We start from the raw sequence: 20,911 nt of genomic DNA, 5'->3' as shown, positions 1-20,911 counted from the left end.
AGTGTCGAGGTGTCCTTGAGCAAGACACCTAACCCCAGCTGCTCCCGACGAGCTGGATGGCGCCTTGTATGGCAGACACCGCCGTCAGTGTGTGAATGGGTGAATGTGAGGCAAAATTGTAAAGCGCTTTGGATGGCCATGTGGTCTGTTGAAAGCGCTATATAAATGCAGTCCATTTACCATCATTCCATGGGTCGTGGTTCTCTTCTGGCAAGAGTTGACATCAGCTCAAAGTTATGCCTATTCATCCTAGGTGGCGGTGATAGTATAACGTATCGAATATAGTCAAGACGATATTAGGCTTATTCTCCTATTAATGTATTTTATTATCATTATTAGGTATACTACTATAATTCGGCTACCACACTGCTCCGTTATTCCATTTTATGCTTGCCGTGCTTGCAAGGATGATTTGAGCCTGTAGGTGGTGAAGAAGTCTCAATCCACAAGGTACAAGGTATTTCATTGCACTTTAACAGGTAATCTGGTATGCACAATATTTTAAACAAGCCTCACTAACTGAGTTTAATGGCACAGTTATGTTAGAATGCATCTCATTCTTGTTTCCGTGGTGGTGTGTCGGTCTCATCATGAGGCGCGTGGTCCGGAGCGCGTGTGACCAATGCATCAGTTTCAACTAAACTTTACTCCAAATACATGAACTTACCTGTTTTGAATACTATATTTAACAAGTTAGTGTACATCCATATTAGGGTTTTAATTGTTGAATTTTAAATGAAATCCACTATTGTTTTCACCATTGACCGATTTGCAGATCATTTAGATAGATAACTTCCGTGTGCAGATGTGGCAAATTTTTTTCACAAGACAAGCGAGATGACAGTAGTCCTGACTACATGAACTAGCTTTTTTAAATATAGTGATTTTATATTTAACGTCAGTTTATCAGTGCATCTGAAAGTAGGCTATATATTTTTAAGACTATCTGTGATTCCATAGGCTCTCTTTCTTTCACCTGCATGGTTTAAAACAGCAAATAGTCATGCCATGACAAGAACAGATTATCTCTCTTACTCCACCCAAGCACGATTACATCGTCGATATGTATCGTCAATCTCAAGCGCTGACAAGATGACGATTGACAATAACCACATCGCTGATTCATGGCACTTATTTGGCGTACACTGGCACAGGAAATTTATTTTTTGCACACTTAATTTTTTAAATACAATGACTGCACCAAGATTTTCTGACTTGTTATCGGAAGCAGCTCATTGGATTTGTTAAACAATTATGCAAGTAATCCTCATGGCGTCTACCCTTTAGGCAACCAAATTGTTCTTAGTATTGAACCCCCTGTCAGGCACTGCAAGAGTGCTCCCGGTTGAGCCAACCTTTGCCTTTTTTTGTTTTCAAAAAAAAAAAACTGTCTTCACTGTCTGTCATATACTGGCCATTCAACTTTACCTTTCTGTCGTACGAGTATGAGTATTGAGCTCCCATCGGATGTTGGTTAGAGTCTCACGGCTAGACAACTTTTTTCATCCTTTGGTCAAAAAAGGCTTAGCCATCCGATGCCGTCAGTATTGAGCTCCCACGGGATGCTGGCGTGAGCCTCCAGGCCACACACTCTTACCTTTTCGTCTGCAAGGCTTACCTGTTCTATGCCTTGAGTTTTGAGCTCCCATCGGACGTCAGCGAGAGTCTCACGGCCACGTAACTTTTCGTTCCTTTTTGATTGGTGACGGTGCTCGCTGTACGACGACAAGAATCTCCACCTCCCACCAAACTCTGTCCAAATCTTTTCCCCCCACCTGGTGAGGCTTACCCGTTCGATGTTCTGAGTCCTGATCTCCCATCGGATGCTGCGAGAGCCTGCGCAGTCGGGGTGTCCTCTTCCCTCTCCCCGGCCAGCGAGGCTTACCCGTCTGATGCCGTTGAGTATTGTGCTCCTGTCAGATGTCGGCAAGAGTGCTCCCGGTTGGTTTTTCTTTACTTGCTGCCCACAAACAGGTCTTTTCCCTCTGATGCCGTGAGTATTGATCTCCCGTTGGGTGTCGCAAGAGTCCTCTTTGTCGGTGGCCCAAAGCCTTTTTATCTGCTCAACTGAGAGGATCTACACGCCCGTCGTCCTGAGTCTTGATCTCCAGTCGGAGGCTTTATGGGTCCTCTCGGTCCGTTAACAGCCCTGGTTGCCAACTGACTAGCAGGGGCTCATCAGCCAGTAGGGCCCGTATGCCAAAACCGTGACCTATTCCAGTCGAGGAAACTCGGGCCCTCCTGGTCGGGCTATCCAATCACGTTGCTCCTCCGCTATTGGCCAGTTGGGTTTATCCGTTCCAATGCAGTGAGGTGCTCCGGTTGTGCAACGGCTCAAGCCCTCCCGACCGGGCGCCTCAAATCACGTAGTCCGATACAAGCAGCCAGTAGGGCCTAGCTCTCCAAATAGGTAAAGTTACTCCCCCTGGAGTACATAGGCTCTTCCGACCTGCCAACCCGCTGACTTTTTTAATATCAACCCCCGCCAGATCTCAACACCATTGTGGGGGGGGGGGGGGGGGGGGTCCTTAGTCTGGCGGCTGTCCTTTACACTATTGCTTTTTGGGAGGTACTCTAGGTTTGGGCCATTCCCGAGCTAGGAGCCCCTTCCCCAGACAGCACGCCAAATATGCATTATAATACTTCAGCTAATTATGTGTAAGTGTGAACTCGTGAAATGTAGTTTCATAACAAGGTTCGGGAGGAGCATGTCAGATACTTGGCCTAATTAGCACAGGTGGAGCCACTTAATATAATCAACCTTAGGGTATAAATACAGCTGAATTAGCCTACCTGTCTCCATTGACAGTTTATCAGCATCCCCGCTCCATCCCATCTCCTCCACTAGAGTTCATTTTACACTTTTATATACGGTGGGGTACTCTAAGTTTGAGCCATTCCCGAGTTCGGAGCCCCTTCCCCCGACAGCATGCCAAATGTACATTATAATACTTCAGCTAATTACATGTAAGTGTGAACTCGTGAATGCGAATAAGGAAACTCATGAATATTAATTTATGCTCCGCCCAGCGTCACCGAAAATCTCAGAAACCGAATATTTCAGAACACCGGATATCTGGACGTGGTCTGTCAGACGCTCCTGGACAACCTGGACTCGTGAGTGAGCATCGCTGATGAAGCTGCTGTTCGCTGTGCTGGAGCTCCTCCATCAGTGTGTTGCATGTTTCTTTACCATGAAGGCTTCCCGGAGACGCTCGGATGAAGATTGGCTTCATCATGTTCGACAGCAACATCCACTTCTACAACCTGGAACACAGACATGCATCCTCCGGTGGGACACAGCAGCTTGAAGGCGGCCTGCAGCGCCGGACACAGAGCAGTCTGAGTCTCCATCGTCTGAGCGAACATCTGCGGCAGATCCTGCAGCAGCTGCAACGACCAGAGCATGAGAGCATCATCATCTCTTCTCAGGTGTTCTGGATCCAGACTGGAGCTTGTGTAAATCCTAGCTCATTCCAACAGCCTACTTAATGCCCTGTCTTTCGTCTCTTGTTTGTCAGATCGTTGTTTGAGGTCCTCCGTGTTTGATGTCTGTTCAGTCTCTCGTGTTCCTGCCCTTGCTTTGTCTCCTGTTCGGCCGTCTCTGGATTGTACCATTTACTCACGGATTATCTTCACCTCTCACGGGTCTACCACCACCGTCATCTCTACCAGCGCACTCAACCCACCTACTCACCAGTCTGTGCTGCCATCGAGGTCCCTGCGTCACTCTCCAACCATCATCCATCACACCTCTTTACAATAAATTCTGTTAACTTGCATTTGCCTCCTGTCTTCCATACGAGTTGTTACAGAACGATCTGACCATCATGGAGGCAGCAAGTACTCAACCTTCCGCTCTCAAAGAATTTCTCAGCACCAGTGTTCGGAGGATGGACTCAAAGGAGAGGAATCGTAACGACACTGGTCGCGTGGTTCAAGCCTTGGTGACACAGTTGTCCGAGCTCACTCAACAGTTCCAGCTACTACGAGCTCCCACTGCGCCGCCCACACCACCTGTTTTCCCAGTACCATCGGAGACCCCCTCCCAGCCGGAACCATGTCTCACCATCCCGGAGACGTACTCGGGTGAACCCAACTTCTGTAGAGCGTTTTTAACCCACTGTGACATGCACTTTTCCCTACAGCCCAGAACCTTCACCAGTGAAAGGGTGAGAGTGGCCTTTGTGCTAACTCTGCTTTCTGGGAGGGCAGCATTATGGGGGACAGTGGTGTGGGAGAACCAGGATCCATGCTGCGCCTCGTTTCAGGCACTCTCCGCTGAGATGAGACGGGTCTTAGATCGGGCCGTCGCTGGGAGGGAGGCAGCCAGAAGGCTGGCGGAGTTACGTCAGCATGAGAGATCCATCTCGGACTAATCCATCGAGTTCCGAACCCTGGCGGTGGAGTGTCATTGGAACGAGGAGGCGCAGTGGGACATGTTCCTGCATGGGCTGGCTGACCGCGTCCAGAAGGAAATCTGCGCCCTGGATCTTCCCACGTCTCTCAACGGACTGATCGAAATGGCCTTGCGGGTCGACGCACGTCTGACGCGGATGGAGAGGAGGAGCTTACCCAGCACCACATCCAAGACACCGGCGGACGTGCGATTCAGCGGCGGGGACACGGCCAGCCCCTCCTACAATCACGGGCCCATGAAGGTAGGGTGAGCTCAGCTTTCCCGGGAGGAGAAGGAGAGGCGGTGCCTGTGCCTCTACTGTGGGGGAGCCGGACATCAAGCCTACACCTGTACGGTAAAAGGCCAAGCCCGGTAGTACGTATGGGGCTACTATCGGGTGGGATCTCCGCCGAGAAGACCTCATCACCATCATCATCATCAGACCCCTTCCGCACCACATCACGGTTCACGCCCTCAATGGACAGAAACTCCTCATCACATCAGGCAATCAATCTGAAACTATTTCCTTCCACATACTTGACTCTTCCCTGGCATCCATAGTCCTCGGTCACCCTTGGCTCCTCCTCCATAACCCCAAAATAGACTGGTCCTCCAATTCCAATCTTTGCTGGTGTAAAAAGTGTCATGAGTCTTGTTTAGTGTCTGCCTGTCCGTCTGTGTCTATGTCTGTGTTACAGGGGGAGGCGGTGGATTTGTCTAACGTGCCCGCGGAGTACCTCCATCTGAAGGAAGTGTTCAGTAAGTCTCATGCTGCTTCTCTTCCTCCGCATCGTCCTTACGACTGTGCCATAGATTTATTGTCAGGTAAGTCTCCGCCTAAAGACAAATTATATTCACTTTCTGTTCCAGAAAGGGAGGCTATGAAGAAATATATTTCTGATTCTCTAGCTTCGAAGTTCATCCGCCCTTCCTCTTTTCCTGCGGGGGTGGGGTTTTTTGTGGGAAAGAAGGACGGATCACTGCGACCTTGTATTGATTACCGGGGACTGAACAACATCATGGTAAAGAATACTTATCCTTTGCCGTTGATGTCTTCGGCCCTCGAGAGGTTGCAGGGAGCGTAAATTTTCACAAAACTTCTCTCCAGGAACATGTGCAGCACGTCCGACGAGTGCTTCAGAGGTTGCTAGAGAATGGGCTTTTTGTCAAGGCGGAGAAATGCGAGTTTCATGCACAGTCAATTCCATTTCTGGGGTATATCGTGTCGACTGAGGGAATACGCATGGATCCCGAGAAGGTTAAGGCTGTAGTAGAGTGGCCAAGACCAGATTCCCGTAAGGCCCTACAGAGGTTTCTGGGGTTCGCTAACTTCTACCGGCATTTTATTCGCAACTAGCTGCACCTCTGACCACCTTGACCTCCGCCAAGACTGCGTTCAGGTGGTCAGACACAGCTGAGGCTTGAAGCTTTGAAGGTTTTGGTTTGAAGGACATATCCTAATGACAATGAGGAATTAATAATAATCAGAAGAGGATCTATGACTTCTGGAAGCACCTCTTTCAGGAGCTTAGATGGTATAGGGTCTAACATACATGTTGTTGGTTTAGATGATTTAACAAGTTTATACAATTCTTCCTCTCCTATAGTAGAGAATGAGTGGAACTGTTCCTCAGGGGGTCTATAGTGCACTGTCTGATGCAATACTGTAGCTGAAGGCTGAATGGTTACAATTTTATCTCTAATAGTATCGATTTTAGAAGTAAAGTAGTTCATAAAGTCATTACTGCTGTGATGTTGGGAAATGTCAACACTTGTTGAGGCTTTATTTTTCGTTAATTTAGCCACTGTATTGAATAAATACCTGGGGTTATGTTTGTTTTCTTCTAAAAGAGAAGAAAAGTAATCAGATCTAGCAGTTTTTAATGCTTTTCTGTAGGATAGGTTACTTTCCCGCCAAGCAATACAAAACACCCCTAGTTTTGTTTTCCTCCAGCTGCGCTCCATTTTTCGGGCTGCTCTCTTTAGGGTGCAAGTATGCTCATTATACCATGGTGTCAAACTGTTTTCCTTAACCCGTAAAGGAGCAACTGTATTTTAAATGCTAGAAAAGATAGAGTCCATAGTTTCTGTTGCATCATCAAGTTGTTCTGAGGTTTTGGATATGCTAAGGAATTCGGATACATCAGGAAGATAACTTAAAAAGCAGTCTTTTGTGGTAGAAGTGTTGGTTCTTCCATACTTGTAACAAGAATTAGAATTTACAATTTTGGCTAAATTAAGTTTGCACAGAACTAAATAATGATCTGATATATCATCACTTGGCTGCATAATTTCAACACTATCAACATTCATTCCATGTGACAGTATTAAATCTAGAGTATGATTTCGACAATGAGTAGGTCCTGAAACGTGTTGTCTAATAGAGTTCAGAATGTCTATAAATGCTGATCCCAATGCATTTTTTTTTTCATTATATGGATATCAAAATCACCAACTATTAAAACTTCATCTGCATCCAGAACTAACTCTGATGTAAAATCACCAAACTCTTTAATAAAGTCTCTATGGTGCCCTGGTGGCCTGTATACAGTAGATAGTACAAACATAACAGGGGATTTATCATTAACATTTGTTTCTCTGGATAATGTTATATTAAGCACCATTACTTCAAACGAGTTATACTTGAAGCCTGCCCTGTGAGAAATCTTGAAAACATTGTTGTAAATTGAAGCAACACCTCCCCCTTTGCCTCTTAGACGCGGCTCATGTTTATACCAGTAATATTGGGGGTTGGAATCATTTAAATTGTTTTTATCTTTGCAGATATTGTTTATGCTCAAACAGTAAAATTACAAACTAATGTTAAAAAAGTTAAATCACAATCAACCGCCCCTTTAAACTCACAACCCCCTGCTGTTCCTTCATGTACTCCGGTTTTGGAAACTTTGACATAATGTAATGTTTAATACACTTCAGTAGCAATAAATGGAATATATTTATATATATACACACACACACACACACACACACACACACACAAACACACACACACACACACACACAGTTTTGCAACGTCACGGCGATGAGCTCCGACTTTTATTTTGAAATTGTGTCGTCATCCGTAGGGGACACACATTATGTGAGGCCCCGCCCCATCAATAATAATATATTGACACAGAGAGACAGCAACCGCTGATATTCTGATATTCTTCAGTGATCGGAGTAATGGAGGCGAGCGAAGAGGCAGAGAGCGCGGCGCAGCAGCAGAATAACGCGGCGCAGAGACGCGCGGAGATCCGCAGGAGGAAGCTTCTGTTGAACTCCGAGCAGCGCATGAAGAAGATCGTGGGCTTCAGTAAGAGCGACGCAGACGGTGAGTGTTAACGCGATGAACACTGATCACGAAGAGCATGAACTAACATCGCCCCTCATATAATTCACATCATGTAGTGCCCCTAAAACCGACTACATCTGATGCTCCAGAATCACACGATTCATCACCATTAGATTCGTCACAGACACATATTGCATCTGTATTCTCGTGTAATGTTTCTTAGCGCATATATTACAGTGTTCTCAACCGTTTCATCCGAGGGTAAAATGAGTTAGTTTCTTCATCAGTTCTGGAGAAATGTAGCACTGCATCAATGAGAGTCCAAACAGCTGAGAAAAACATCGCAATAATCCACAGCACTCCAGTCCATCAGTTATCATCTGGAGAAGACAAAAGATGAAACACATCCATCATTAAGATGTTTTTAACTCAAATACAGAGTCTGTAATCCATAATAATGGAGCAACAGATTTAGTGTGAAAATAAATAAATTTCAGTTGTTTATTAAAAATCGTATAAATGTATGAAGTAGCACGAGAGGCCTTTAACCCCAAACACGCTGAGACAAATACTTACGCTAAATAACCGTTCTTTTTAATAATGTCTAAGTTAATATTTGTTCGAAACAATCACTTTAGTAAAGTTTGTACTATTTTCAACTTATTTTGAAAAATTTTATATTAAAAAATATTTTTATTCAGTAAATATACTGTCATTAAAATACAGAAACAAAATCATTTTAATAAGTAATGATTCTGAAAGCACTGAAGGAGATCCAATAATACTTGAATATATATTTACAGTAGTAACAACAAATTATATTTTATTATATATGATATGATTAAAATCACATGACGTTGATAAAAAGAGCATAATTTTGTGTATTTGGTGTAATGCTATGTGTTTATGTGGTCTAAGGTTAAAAAAAAAACACTTCCACATACTGTACATTATTGTTGCTCCTCTGTAACCCATCTCTCTGAAACACATCACGTGCTCTGATTGGCCAGCTGTCCAGAGTGTTGTGATGTGACAGAAATGTTACGCCCTTCACCGTACTGTGATGTGTGTGTCCCGGTGTGACGAGACAAAAACAATTAAACCAATTACAAACGAGGCATTTGTTGCATCCAGTGGGAACATAATTACTGATTATAATGACTTATGCTGGGTACACACCAAAAAATAATCGGGCTGATTTCGCCCCATCAGAAAATCCTATCTTTGTCTGATTCTTTTGATGGTTCTACAGATGATCTTATCAGATGTTCCCTTGGTGTGAGGTGTGTTAAAGGGTTAGTTCACCCAAAAATGAAAATTATGTCATTAATGACTCGCCCTCATGTCGTTCCAAACCCGTAAGATCTTCGTTTATCTTCAGGACACAGTTTAAGATATTTTAGATTTAGTCCGAGAGCTCTCAGTCCCTCCATTGAAGCTGTGTGTACGGTCTACTGTCCATGTCCAGAAAGGTAAGAAAAACATCATCAAAGTAGTCCATGTGACATCAGAGGGTCAGTTAGAATATTCTGAAGCATCGAAAATACATTTTGGTCCAAAAATAGCAAAAACTACGACTTTATTCATCATTGTCTTCTCTTCCGTGTCTGTGTGAGAGAGTTCAAAACAAAGCAGTTTGTGAACGAATCATTCGATGTAAACGGATCTTTTTGAACCAGTTCACCAAACCAAACTGAATCGTTTTAAACTGATGTGTGGAGGATCCCCGAGGAAAAACACACACGCTCTGGAGATGATCACGACACAAAACAATATCCAATCAGAACGTGAGATGGAAGACGGAAGCAGGCGTGGACTGTAAGAAACTCAGAGTATGAAAGCAACTATTTAATGTTTATTTAATAAGGCAATTTCAAAGAGAATAAATCTCTTTTCCAAGAGAGACCGGAGAACAACAATAATAATAAAAAAACATCTCTGTGTGATTTTGTGACCATTGCTCACCTCTAGCTCACTCTGTAACTTGTCCCCGCCGTCTCCACGACTTCACCCAAACCCTTTTCTTTATTTTTCCGTGAGTTAACTGTAAAAATCATTCCAAACACTATTATTGCAATTTCTTCCTGCATATCGTCCGCCATGCTTATTCTGAAGTCTCGTGAGAGTTTGCGAGGTTTCGTGTGTTCACAGTCGAGGATGAACATCTGTTTGTGTGTGGTGTGTTGTCTTTATCACATCATGGCACACCACACACTATAGCAGCCAAACGGTTAAATCTAGGATTTTTCTATCCTCATGTTTGTGGTCTATCACATTTTGAAAATCTTATAAGATGTAAAAAATTGGTTGCACTTTATTTTACAGTACGTGTACTAACATGTACTTATAGTGTACTTACAGTGTATTTATCTAAGAAAGTTCTGGTAACACAAGGTAACTACATGGGGTAGGGTTAGGTTTAGGGCAGGGGTGCTCAACCCTGCTCCTGGCGATCGTCTGTCCTACAAAGTTTAGCTCCAATCCTAACCAAACACACCTGAAGCAACTAATTAAGGTCTTCATTGACTTGATTGCAAATTAAAACAGACACTATTTCAACTGAACAGAGATGACATAACTGAATTCAATGATGAACTGCCTTTAACTATCATTTTGCATTATTGACACACTGTTTTCCTAATGAATGTTGTTCAGTGCTTTGGCGCAATGTATTTTGTTTAAAGCACTATATAAATAAAGGTGATTGATTGATTGATTGATTCAGGCTCACTTAAAAATTAAAGGCAGGTGTGTTTGATTAGGGTTGGAGCTAAACTTTGCAGGACAGTCGATCGCCAGGAGCAGGGTTGAGCACCCCTGGTTTAGGGGTAGGTTCAGGGTTTGTACCTAGTTATTACATAGTTATTGTAATTGCCATAATAAATACATAGTATTTACATGAGGAACAGGACCGTAAAATAAAGTGCTACCAAAAAATCTTTTGGTGTGTACCCAGCATTCTGTGTTTTTACGTGTCGTGTTGTGTTGTGTATCACGCTCCCTAAACATAAAACCATGTCTGCATTTGTGATCCGAGAAACAAAAACAAGCTCTACACTACACTACAAAACCCATGTTTGAATCATCAGTGGGAAATCCTTTACATATGAAACTAACCGAGTTTGAAGCGCCAGACTGTCCTTGCAAAGTAGAAACTGCCCCACTTTAGAAACACAGACGGCATTGTAATCTACTCTCACAGGAAACAGTCCTCTGTAAAGTGTGCCGCACACATCTGAATATTTGGGTTGAACTGTTCTGGAACAGTGTTAAAATAACACCATAACCACTGATTTCTAGATGTGTCCTCTTTTGGGAGACCTAACAAAGTAGCTTCTCTTTCACAACGAAACAACGAGTGGCACGACTTGCCCTCTAACACTCTACACTCAACTACCGTTACATGACCCGATCTGAGGTGCTTTTCACCCCTTTGAACACTTGTGTTTTCCTCCTTGAAAAAAGCCATGATGGCAGCCAAGGAGATTGTGAGTGCACTGATAAGTCTACCGTGCAAAAACGCAACACAGGTTTTTATTAATTTTGATCTTCAGTCTTTGCGGGGTTTAACCAGACAGTTACACGAGCTCCACTAATCAGATGCATCACTGTGGGATTGTGGGATTGTTCAGGATTGTGGGTAATAAAGTACTTAGCCAAGACATCGCAAATAAAAGGCATTTATCTCAAAACAAGGTTAGTGCCCCATGAACTTTTGTCGTTTATATGAGCATATACAATTGCTTAGTACAGCCGTAGCTGGTTTTAGGTCTGCCATGTATGGTTACGTTTTCATGGCTTATACCCCAACCTTCAATGGAGAAATTATATTGAATTCTTACTTCCGGCACCGGCTGTGAGCGAGACTGTGATGCTCTATAGCAGATGATCCACACAGGTCTGGAGCGGGGCAAGTGCGTTAAATGCATTAATCTCCATAATTAATGTATCTAATTAACGTGTTAAATTACCAGCCCTAACACACACACACACACAGTCACACACACACAGTCACACACACACACACACACACACACACACACACACACACACACACACACACGTTTGTTTTTGTGTAAAGTGTGTTCATCCCATAGGTGAAATGGTTTTTATTCTTTAGAAACTGTATATTCTATGTCCCTTCACCAACCCTACACCTAACCCTAACCCTCACAGGAAACTTTGTGCATTTTTACTTTCTCAAAAAAACTCATTCTGTATGATTTATAAGCGTTTTGAAAAATGGGGACATGGGTTATGTCCTCATAAGTCACCGTCTCCTTGTAATACCTGTGTCATACCCATGTCATTATACAGAGTTGTGTCCTGATATGATACACACACACACACACACACTCACTCACTCACTCACACACACACATATATGCACACACATACATGCATACATGTGTATATATACATACTGTGTGTATGCATTTATGTGTATATGTATTATATATAGTGTTCCTGTAGCTTAATTCGTAGAGCACTGCGTTATCAAGTGCAAGGTTGGGGGTTCGGTTCCCCGGGAACACATGATATATAAAAACTCATAGTGTGAATGCACTGTAAGTCGCTTTGGATAAAAGCGTCTGCTAAATGCATAAATGTAATTAAATTATTTTTTTTAATTTAATTTAATTACATACATACACACACATATTTTGGTTAGTTATATGTGTGTGTGTCTGCAGCACAGAAGTAGTCATCAGTATCACAGATATATTTGTAGAAATAGACAACAATACATTCTATGGGTCAATATTTCTTTTATGCCAAAAATCATTAGGATATTAAGTAAAGATCATGTTCCATGAAGAGATTTAGTAAATTTCCTACCGTAAATATTTTAAAACGTAATGTTTGATTAGTAATATGCATTGCTAAGAACTTCATTTGAACAACATTAAAGATGATTTTCTCAATATTTAGATTTTTTTGCTCCCTCAGATTCCAGATTTTCAAATAGTTGCATCTCAGACAAATATTATCCTCCGAACAAACCACACATCACTGGAGAGATCATTTATTCAGCTTTAAGATCGTATCAATCTCAAATATAAAAAGAAATTGAGCCTTATGACTGGTTTTGTGCTCCAGGTTCACACACACACACACACACACACACACACACACACACACACACACACACACACGTGTGCTGTGTTAAGCTAACTGAGACTTGTTATAGCACTTGTATATCATTGCTCTTTTGCTGTTTCTGATCGCTTCTATTGTCCTCAGTGTCTTTGGATAAAAGCGTCTGCTAAATGATTAAATGTAAATGTCTGTAAGTTGTTTGCTCACAGACTCGTGTGTTTCCAGCAGCCAGAGTCCTGGAGCCGCGTCTGCAGCTGGATCTGGACGGGATGGAGACCTGCTCCTCCAAGAGGCTGTCTCCGCTGCTGTCCGAGTCTCTGGGGAGCGTTTCGGATGAAGCGGCGTCTGAGGAGGTCCGGCAGCGGCTGGCAGCAGACGAGCGCTCGGCGTCTCCTCGCAGGGGTCTGCAGAAGTACCTGTCCCGCTTCGACGACGCCATGAAGCTGCGAGGACAGCTGTCTGCAGAGAAGACGTCTCAGGACGGCGGCGGCGAGGAGGAGCTGGACTCGTTCAGTCTCTTCCGGCTCGTCTGCAGCATCACTCTGGCCATCTTCGTGCGCATCTTCGTCTGCCAGTATCTGGTGAGTGCTGCACAGACGCAGACGCAGACGCAGGCATGAGATTCTGCTCATCCTAACTCCATCTCTTGTGTTTTCAGTCCATCTTTGCACCGTTCCTCACTCTGGAGCTGGGCTTCATGGGATTGCACAAATACTTCCCAAAGGTTGGTCTCTGTTTTGGCTCTGATGAAGTAAATTAAACTGTAAAACATGTTTCTAGTTAACCAGCCCTGCAAGGATTTCACACTTTTACAATCTCAAAATCTCAACTGGGCAGAGCAGTATTAGCAAATAAATCTCCATGAATCCTGCCGCCGCTGATGTTACAGGGTTACAGTAAAGTGAGCAGAGATGTTTGTGTCTGAACGACACGAGACACGCAGCTGTGCCAGCGATCTAACACCTGGTTAATTTTAGTGGAAGGTTCTAGAGGCTAATGATGCTATTAACCTACTGTATGTAATACTGAATATCATGTGTTTTGGGTAAGTTGTTTTTGGTAACACTTTATTTTAACGTGTCCTTGTTACACGTTACATATACTTATAATAATAATAATAATAATAACAACAATAAATTATGCATAATTACGTACAAGTAACCCTAAGCCAAATCTTAACCCTAACCATATAGTAAAGTACATGTAGTAAACTGATATTACTCAGTACATAATGTATAATTACACTAACAAGCACACCTTAAAATAAAGTCTAACTACATTTGTTATTTGAAATAATGTCAAAATTAAGTGAAATCATTTTAAACTTAAAAAAAGTTACAAATTACCATAACAATATCTCAAAGATACTAAAGTAATGCTGCCTAGTAATGCCTGACTTTACCAGTAAATTAGATTTAAATAAATATATGAACTATCTATGTATTTGCTTAAAAATGAGTTGTTTAAATCACTAAAAAAGCCATTATAAATAGAAAAAACAACATTATAGCAAAGCAGATGTCTGAGTATTTCTCTGCTGCTTGAGAGATCAGGATCACAAGTTCAGAAATTAGTTAAAGATATGTAGAGTTAATTGTGCTCGTACTGGCACTGATTACATGAGAACGTTATAATTATCGGTGGATTTCCACTCCAGAACAACACAAAACTGCTCCGGGCTGTGAGATCCTGCTGGGACTGATGGACTGGAGAATCTATGAGTGTGTTTCTCAGTGTTTCCGTGCACTTCTCTGAAGAGTTAGTGTTTTGTGTGTGGTGGGCTCCTCAGGTGGAGAAGAAGAGTCAGACCACGATGCTGACGGCCGCGCTCCTGCTGTCAGGGATCCCCGCTGAAGTCATCAGCCGCTCCATGGACACCTACAGGAAGATGAGCGACGTCTTCTCTGACCTCTGCATCTACTTCTTCACCTTCATCACGTGTCACGAGCTGCTGCTGCTCTTCGGCTGCGACGCGTCCTGAAGATCCAACAGTCCTTCATCTTCTGTTACCCATCTGGCCATGAAACTGCGCAGCTCCTGCATCTCAGCCGACATACTGTTCCTCATTTTAACGTCCTCCTCCAGTCCTGTTTCATGTAGTGTTCAGAGATGTTAGAGATGTTCATGTTGACCACTGTGAAACTAGTAAAGGTCTGAGCAGAGAGCCCTGATGCTCTAATATCAAGCGAAAATGTCTGCATCGTATTTCACAACAAAATACAAAGAAAATCAAAACTATCTTTTTTGGACCATTAAAGAATAATTCATCTGAAAATGAACATTAGCTGAAAACATGTTCACCGTCAGACCATTCAAGATCCGGATGAGTGTGTTTCTTCATCAGGTTTGTAGAAATGTAGCACTGCATCAGTGTCTCATCAATGGATGCTCTGCAGTGAATGGGTGCCGTCAGAATGAGAGTCTGATAAAAACATCTCAATAATCCACAGCACTCCAGTCCATCAGTGAACATCTGGAGAAGACAAAAGATGAAACACATCCAACATTAAACACATAAACACACTCAAACACATAGAGTCTATAATCACATAATAAGAATATCCAGTGAAAAACTGTTCTGGTCTGAATCAGGAGAGAAATCTGCACAGATCAAGAGCATTTACAAGCCAATACGGCCCTAAAAGAACATCTTCATTGATTACTTTTGGATTATTGTGATGTTTTTCTCAGCTGTTTGGACTCTCATTCTGACGGCACCCATTCACTGCTGAGCATCCATTGATGAGACACTGATGCAGTGCTACATTTCTACAAACTCACCCTAATCTTGGATGAACTGAGGGTGAGCACATTTACATTTTTAGCTGAATTATTCCTTTTGGTTATTTCCCATCATAACCTGATCCAGTTCACCCTTGTCCATCTTCTCCTTTCTGAAATGAATCTCAACAGCTCCTCTTTTTATTTCTTTAATGTTGGAGTAGAATTTGATGCAGGTTTCATGCTCTTTTGTTGTTTGTCCAACCATGACTCAACAAAACCAGCCTAATCTTACTAGATTTGTTAAAGTCTTGAGCTGATCACTAAGGGAACCCCAGATTCTCTTCTGTTTCTATCACACTTTTCTTGCTGTGGTTCTGATCGGCTCTGTAGTCGTTCTTCATCGTGAGCTGATGTTGTGAGTGTTTTTGTTTCACGCTGCTTTTGTATTTAGAGAAGTTAGTGTTATAGAGCTGCACAAACGAGTTTACCAGACATTATTCATGCTGATCTGTATGATCTGTGATCTATTGATGTCTATTTAATTTAATGTAAATGCCGTTTTGTTCTGCTGTTTTGGACGGGAGATGAACTTTAGTAGCGTGTTGTTTCTGATCATGTTTATATAATGCTGTAACATTGATATCTAATGTGTGACAGTGTCTTTGTTTTTCTCAGTAGTATGAGATGAGGTAAGAACTTGAATGATTGTAATAATATATTTGATTATGTACCGGTCGAGGGAGAAGCTATTGCTAAAACAATAAAAACATCAGTGTGTCCTTCTGACTGATCCAGTGGTGTAGTCTAGTTTTCTGTAGTGAGTATAAAGTGATTTCCCCTCTCAGCCTCATACTCATCCGTCCCAGAGCAGCGCCATACTCTCTATACAGGGCTCTACGCTTACTTTTATTTCAACGAGCATTTCTGCTGCTAGTTAAATGTGAATAAAAATTAGGAGCACAGAAAAAAAGACGGAAATGAGACGAAAATGCTTAATAGTCTTAGTCACATTTTAGTCATTTGAGTCTTTCATAGTTTTAATGTAGTTTTAGTCTACGAAAAGTCATTGCATTTTTGTCAACTTTTAGTCATTTAATCAATAGTTTTAGCCAAACTGTAGTTACTAAAATTTATTTTGGTAGCTATTTTAAATGTAGTTTTCAAATTAAAATGATCATTAATTATTCTCTCTTTAGACCAAATCAATTAAGCTTATGAGAAATTTGAATCAAGGACTGTGTTGAGGCTATCCTATAAGCCTCGGCATAGATGGCATGGTGTTCTCAACGCGTAGCAGGAAATTCTGAGTCCAAACATTAGCTCTCTTTGGGTGATGTTCCCGTTTATTATGAAGGTAAAAAAGGGATAATTTACATAAAATGATATTTCACCCAGTGCTGAATATTAAAGTGCTGTCGTGCTGTTGGTAACCTGACTGCTCACGGCTACGGTAAGAACTGTGTGTTCCTCACCATCCACACCATTTCCTAACTAATTGCAACACCTGTAAATATATCTTAGCTCCCAGTGACGTGTCACACATAGTGCAACACTCTCACCCAGTGGCTAGAATAATAATAGCTAATAATTATAATTTATTTTTCAAAACTGCAATCTCATCGGAAAACCTTTCTTGCTGGGAAAAACTGATGATGGCACTTTCTGCCCTCTCAAAGTCACCTGCAGTCAGTGGCTGTCCACAAAGTGCCAATTTTTCCCTTTGCATTTCGGCATAGAGGTAGTTGCTTCTTCGGCCTCCATTATCGTGGCCAATGCCTTTAGAGGCTTCAAGAACCTTTCTCCTTTTGGACAGGGTTAGAAGCACATCTCTGAGTCTGAACATCCATGCCACAGACGTTCTCATTTTCTTAAAATTTGAAAAGTAGCTTAAAAACACCTTTGTTGCATTCAGTGGACGATGGGATACAAAGGCATTCACCAGTTGATCTTTCTTCACCTCTGGGTCACCCAAAGGGATTAGAGGTTGTTCCATGATGCTCTTAGGCCATTCCACCTCCCCCCTCAAGAGAAAGTCTGGTCCCTTCAGCCACCGCCTGCATGCAAGAAATTCTTCCGCACTTAGACCCCTGGAGGCCTCATCGCACAACTTGGTATATTTGTTTAGACATTTCTTCACATCAAACACAGTTTGAGATGTTATTTTTCCAGAAAGAACCTCACTAATCCTCTGCTTAATTTTATTAGCTTGCATAAGTTGGGATTTCCGATTTTTTTGCAGATTTTCAAACAACATTGTAAATCCCTTAGCTGTTAAATTTCTTATGCGTTTCCACGAGTCATCAACAGCAACACTCGACTTATCAGAAATATCATTTTTATCTGTAGCTACAAAGGCAATTTTGGCTCTATCGAGCTCAGTTTCTTCCTCTGCAATCATCTTTATGCATTAAGCGCATCCAGTTCAAAGCACTCAATGATAACAGCACAATTAATCTTGCTCATGCAGAGGCAACCAACAGCACACACAACATAGCACTTTCAATTTTACGAAGCAACAACACTGAAACAGTCTTTCATTTCAATTTCGAGAGTCCACCTTTTTCCAGTTCCATACATCAGCAGAAATATATGAAAGTGTACCCACCAGCTTTCCGTGATTGTGGTCTGCGTGTGGACTTACAGATGTTTCAATTATAACTTCCAGGCTCCGTAACAGGTAAGCAATCCAATGAAATGGGCAATCCTTTCAATATCCAAGCGATCAGGCCACTCCTGTCCAGTTCAGAAGCATCTCCCAACGAAAAGGAATAGGTTCTTACTGTGTTGAGGCTATCCTATAAGCCTCGGCATAGATGGCATGGTGTTCTCAACGCGTAGCAGGAAATTCTGAGTCCAAACATTAGCTCTCTTTGGGTGATGTTCCCGTTTATTATGAAGGTAAAAAAGGGATAATTTACATAAAATGATATTTCACCCAGTGCTGAATATTAAAGTGCTGTCGTGCTGTTGGTAACCTGACTGCTCACGGCTACGGTAAGAACCGTGTGTTCCTCGCCATCCACACCCTTTCCTAACTAATTGCAACACCTGTAAATATATCTAGCTCCCAGTGACGTGTCACACAGTGCAACACTCTCACCCAGTGGCTAGAATAATAATAGCAATATTAACCGATCCAGACAAGGTGAATATATAAATGGCTCCTACAGACTGAATTTGGAAAATCTTGAATAAATTATGACAATTTTCATTTTTGGGTGAACTACCCCTTTAACAGAAGTAAAAAAAGTGGCAACGTATAAAAATATTATATATAGAGAGAGAGTGGTGCCCTCTTCAGGTTGAACGGTGGCTACTGCAGTTGAATTTTCTTATTGGATGTTTGCGGTGGCAGTTGACATAAGCAGTTTCCAGCTCACCAGCCCTTGGCAGTATAAAACCATCCTGTAAATCACTACTACTACTAGTAGTAAGTCAGGAGTTGGAATTGTGACTATTAATTGCGAAAACAACCAGGATAGAGTATTATAGCACATATTTAGCATAGCATTTATATAACTTTAGTTGTTTGGATTATTTTGTGTAGCCTATGTAGTTAATTAGCATAGCTGTTAGTGTAATGTTAGTATTGTTACAAGCATAGTTAGTTGGTAGCATATGGTATTGGTATTGCATACGTTAGGATAGCTTCAAGTTGGCGTAGATTTATCTGTATTTAATACAGTGGTCAGGATGGTACATATGTGTAGTGTTGCTGGTTGCGGCAGCACTGCTGGACTGCATAGTTTTCCAGCAGACTTTAAAATTAGGCGCCAGTGGTTGCATACACATCCCGCATATAGCTGGAGTGTGCCAATTCCATTTTACGCGGGTCTTCTTCTCCAACACAATGGAGGTGGAAATGGGCTTCTCCACAAAGCTCGCACTGAAAAGCAACGCAGTGCCGATCGCGATGCGGGAGTTAAGACCACACTTTGAGCCAGAGGCTCGAATTGATATGGCTCAGGCCATGGCCCTGTGTCCACATACATCTCGACATCCTCCACTTCAAGTGAAGGTGGGCGAGAAAAGTCCTCTACGTCAGATGAACGCTCTGTTGCAAAGCTACTTGCGTCACTACAGTCACTCTCCATTTTAGTGAGTCTGACAGCAGCTGTCAATTAATCCGTCACTGCGGGTCTCAGGTTCATGCCCCACCCACTCAGCCCCACCCCCGGTTCGTCCTCTCTATCTCCGCTGTGCTCTGCCCACTTTTCAGCATTTTTTAAAAATTGCCAGTGGGTGGAGTCAGGCTCTGACCAGGGGTTTAGTTACCCTTTAACATGTATACATTTATTTAACATCTTTTGTTGGTTAAAATTAATGACAGATAGGTATTTAATTTGGAAAGCTGTCCTTTTAAGACGGAAGGCATTAAATCCTGACACACGTTCAGTTTTCAATCAATCTATCACCTTTATTTATATAGTGCTTTAAACATAAATACAAAATACAAATACAAAACTGCGTCAAAGCACTGAACAACATTAATTTGGAAAACAGTGTCTCAATAATGCAAAATGATAGTTAAAGGCAGTTCATCATTGAATTCAGTTATGTCATCTCTGTTCAGTTTAAATAGTGCCTGTGCATTTATTTGCAATCAAGTCAAATATCGCTGTAGATGAAGTGACCCCAACTAAGCAAGCCAGAGGCGACAGCGGCAAGGAACCGAAACTCCATCGGTGACAGAATGGAGAAAAAAACCTTGGGAGAAACCAGGCTCAGTTGGGGGCCAGTTCTCCTCTGACCAGACGAAACCAGTAGTTCAATTCCAGACTGCAGCAAAGTCAGATTGTGCAGAAGAATCATCTGTTTCCTGTGGTCTTGTCCTGGTGCTCCTCTGAGACAAGGTCTTTACAGGGGATCTGTATCTGGGCTCTAGTTGTCCTGGTCTCCGCTGTCTTTCAGGGCAGTAGAGGTCCTTTCTAGGTGCTGATCCACCATCTGGTCTGGATACGTACTGGATCCGAGCGACTGCAGTGACCCTCTGATCTGGACACAGACTGGATCTGGTGGCCACGGTGACCTCGGAACAAGAGAGAAACAGACAAATATTAGCGTAGATGCCATTCTTCTAATGATGTAGCAAGTACATAGGGTGTTATGTGAAGTGTTTCCGGTTCCGGTTTACCTAATTAATGCAGCCTAAAAATCCTTTAACGGATTTGGATATTAAAAGCATATCAGTATGTTATGTGTATGCCAGGTTAAAGAGATGGGTCTTTAATCTAGATTTAAACTGCAAGAGTGTGTCTGCCTCCCGAACAATGTTAGGTAGGTTATTCCAGAGTTTAGGCGCCTAATAGGAAAAGGATCTGTCGTCCGCAGTTGATTTTGATATTCTAGGTATTATCAAATTGCCTGAGTTTTGAGAACGTAGTGGACGTAGA

At 42.3% G+C, this 20,911-nt stretch overlaps 2 protein-coding genes across 6 annotated transcripts in view; both read left to right on the top strand.

Annotated features, from left to right (window-relative positions):
* Positions 1-20,911, top strand: part of LOC127985962 (uncharacterized) — a 215,384-nt gene that overhangs the window by 61,193 nt on the left and 133,280 nt on the right. The gene's annotated exons all lie outside the window — the stretch shown is intronic.
* LOC127985987 (guided entry of tail-anchored proteins factor CAMLG) lies at positions 7,488-16,308 on the top strand. 2 transcript variants are annotated; one of them, XM_052588215.1, is made up of 4 exons: positions 7,488-7,733; positions 13,023-13,375; positions 13,453-13,518; positions 14,584-16,308. In XM_052588215.1, exons 1-4 carry the CDS (start codon positions 7,586-7,588, stop codon positions 14,773-14,775), a joined length of 759 nt encoding a protein of 252 aa, XP_052444175.1. In that variant the 5' UTR covers positions 7,488-7,585; the 3' UTR covers positions 14,776-16,308. The 2 variants fall into 2 exon arrangements, with proteins under 2 accessions (XP_052444175.1, XP_052444174.1); XM_052588214.1 differs by having other exon boundaries at positions 7,490-7,733; positions 13,020-13,375.

Source organism: Carassius gibelio, chromosome B21 (assembly GCF_023724105.1).
Source record: "Carassius gibelio isolate Cgi1373 ecotype wild population from Czech Republic chromosome B21, carGib1.2-hapl.c, whole genome shotgun sequence".
NCBI lineage: Eukaryota > Metazoa > Chordata > Actinopteri > Cypriniformes > Cyprinidae > Carassius > Carassius gibelio.
The sequence above is the reverse complement of the archived record's forward strand: the minus strand, read 5'-3'. Positions and strand labels throughout refer to the sequence as shown.

Coding starts and splice junctions, on each gene's coding strand:
- LOC127985987 (XM_052588214.1), top strand. CDS start 7,586: ATGGAGGCGAGCGAAGAGGCAGAGAGCGCGGCGCAGCAGCAGAATAAC. Junction 7,734..13,019: donor CAGTAAGAGCGACGCAGACG/GTGAGTGTTAAC, acceptor GTGTGTTTCCAG/CAGCCAGAGTCCTGGAGCCG. Junction 13,519..14,583: donor TGCACAAATACTTCCCAAAG/GTTGGTCTCTGT, acceptor TGGGCTCCTCAG/GTGGAGAAGAAGAGTCAGAC.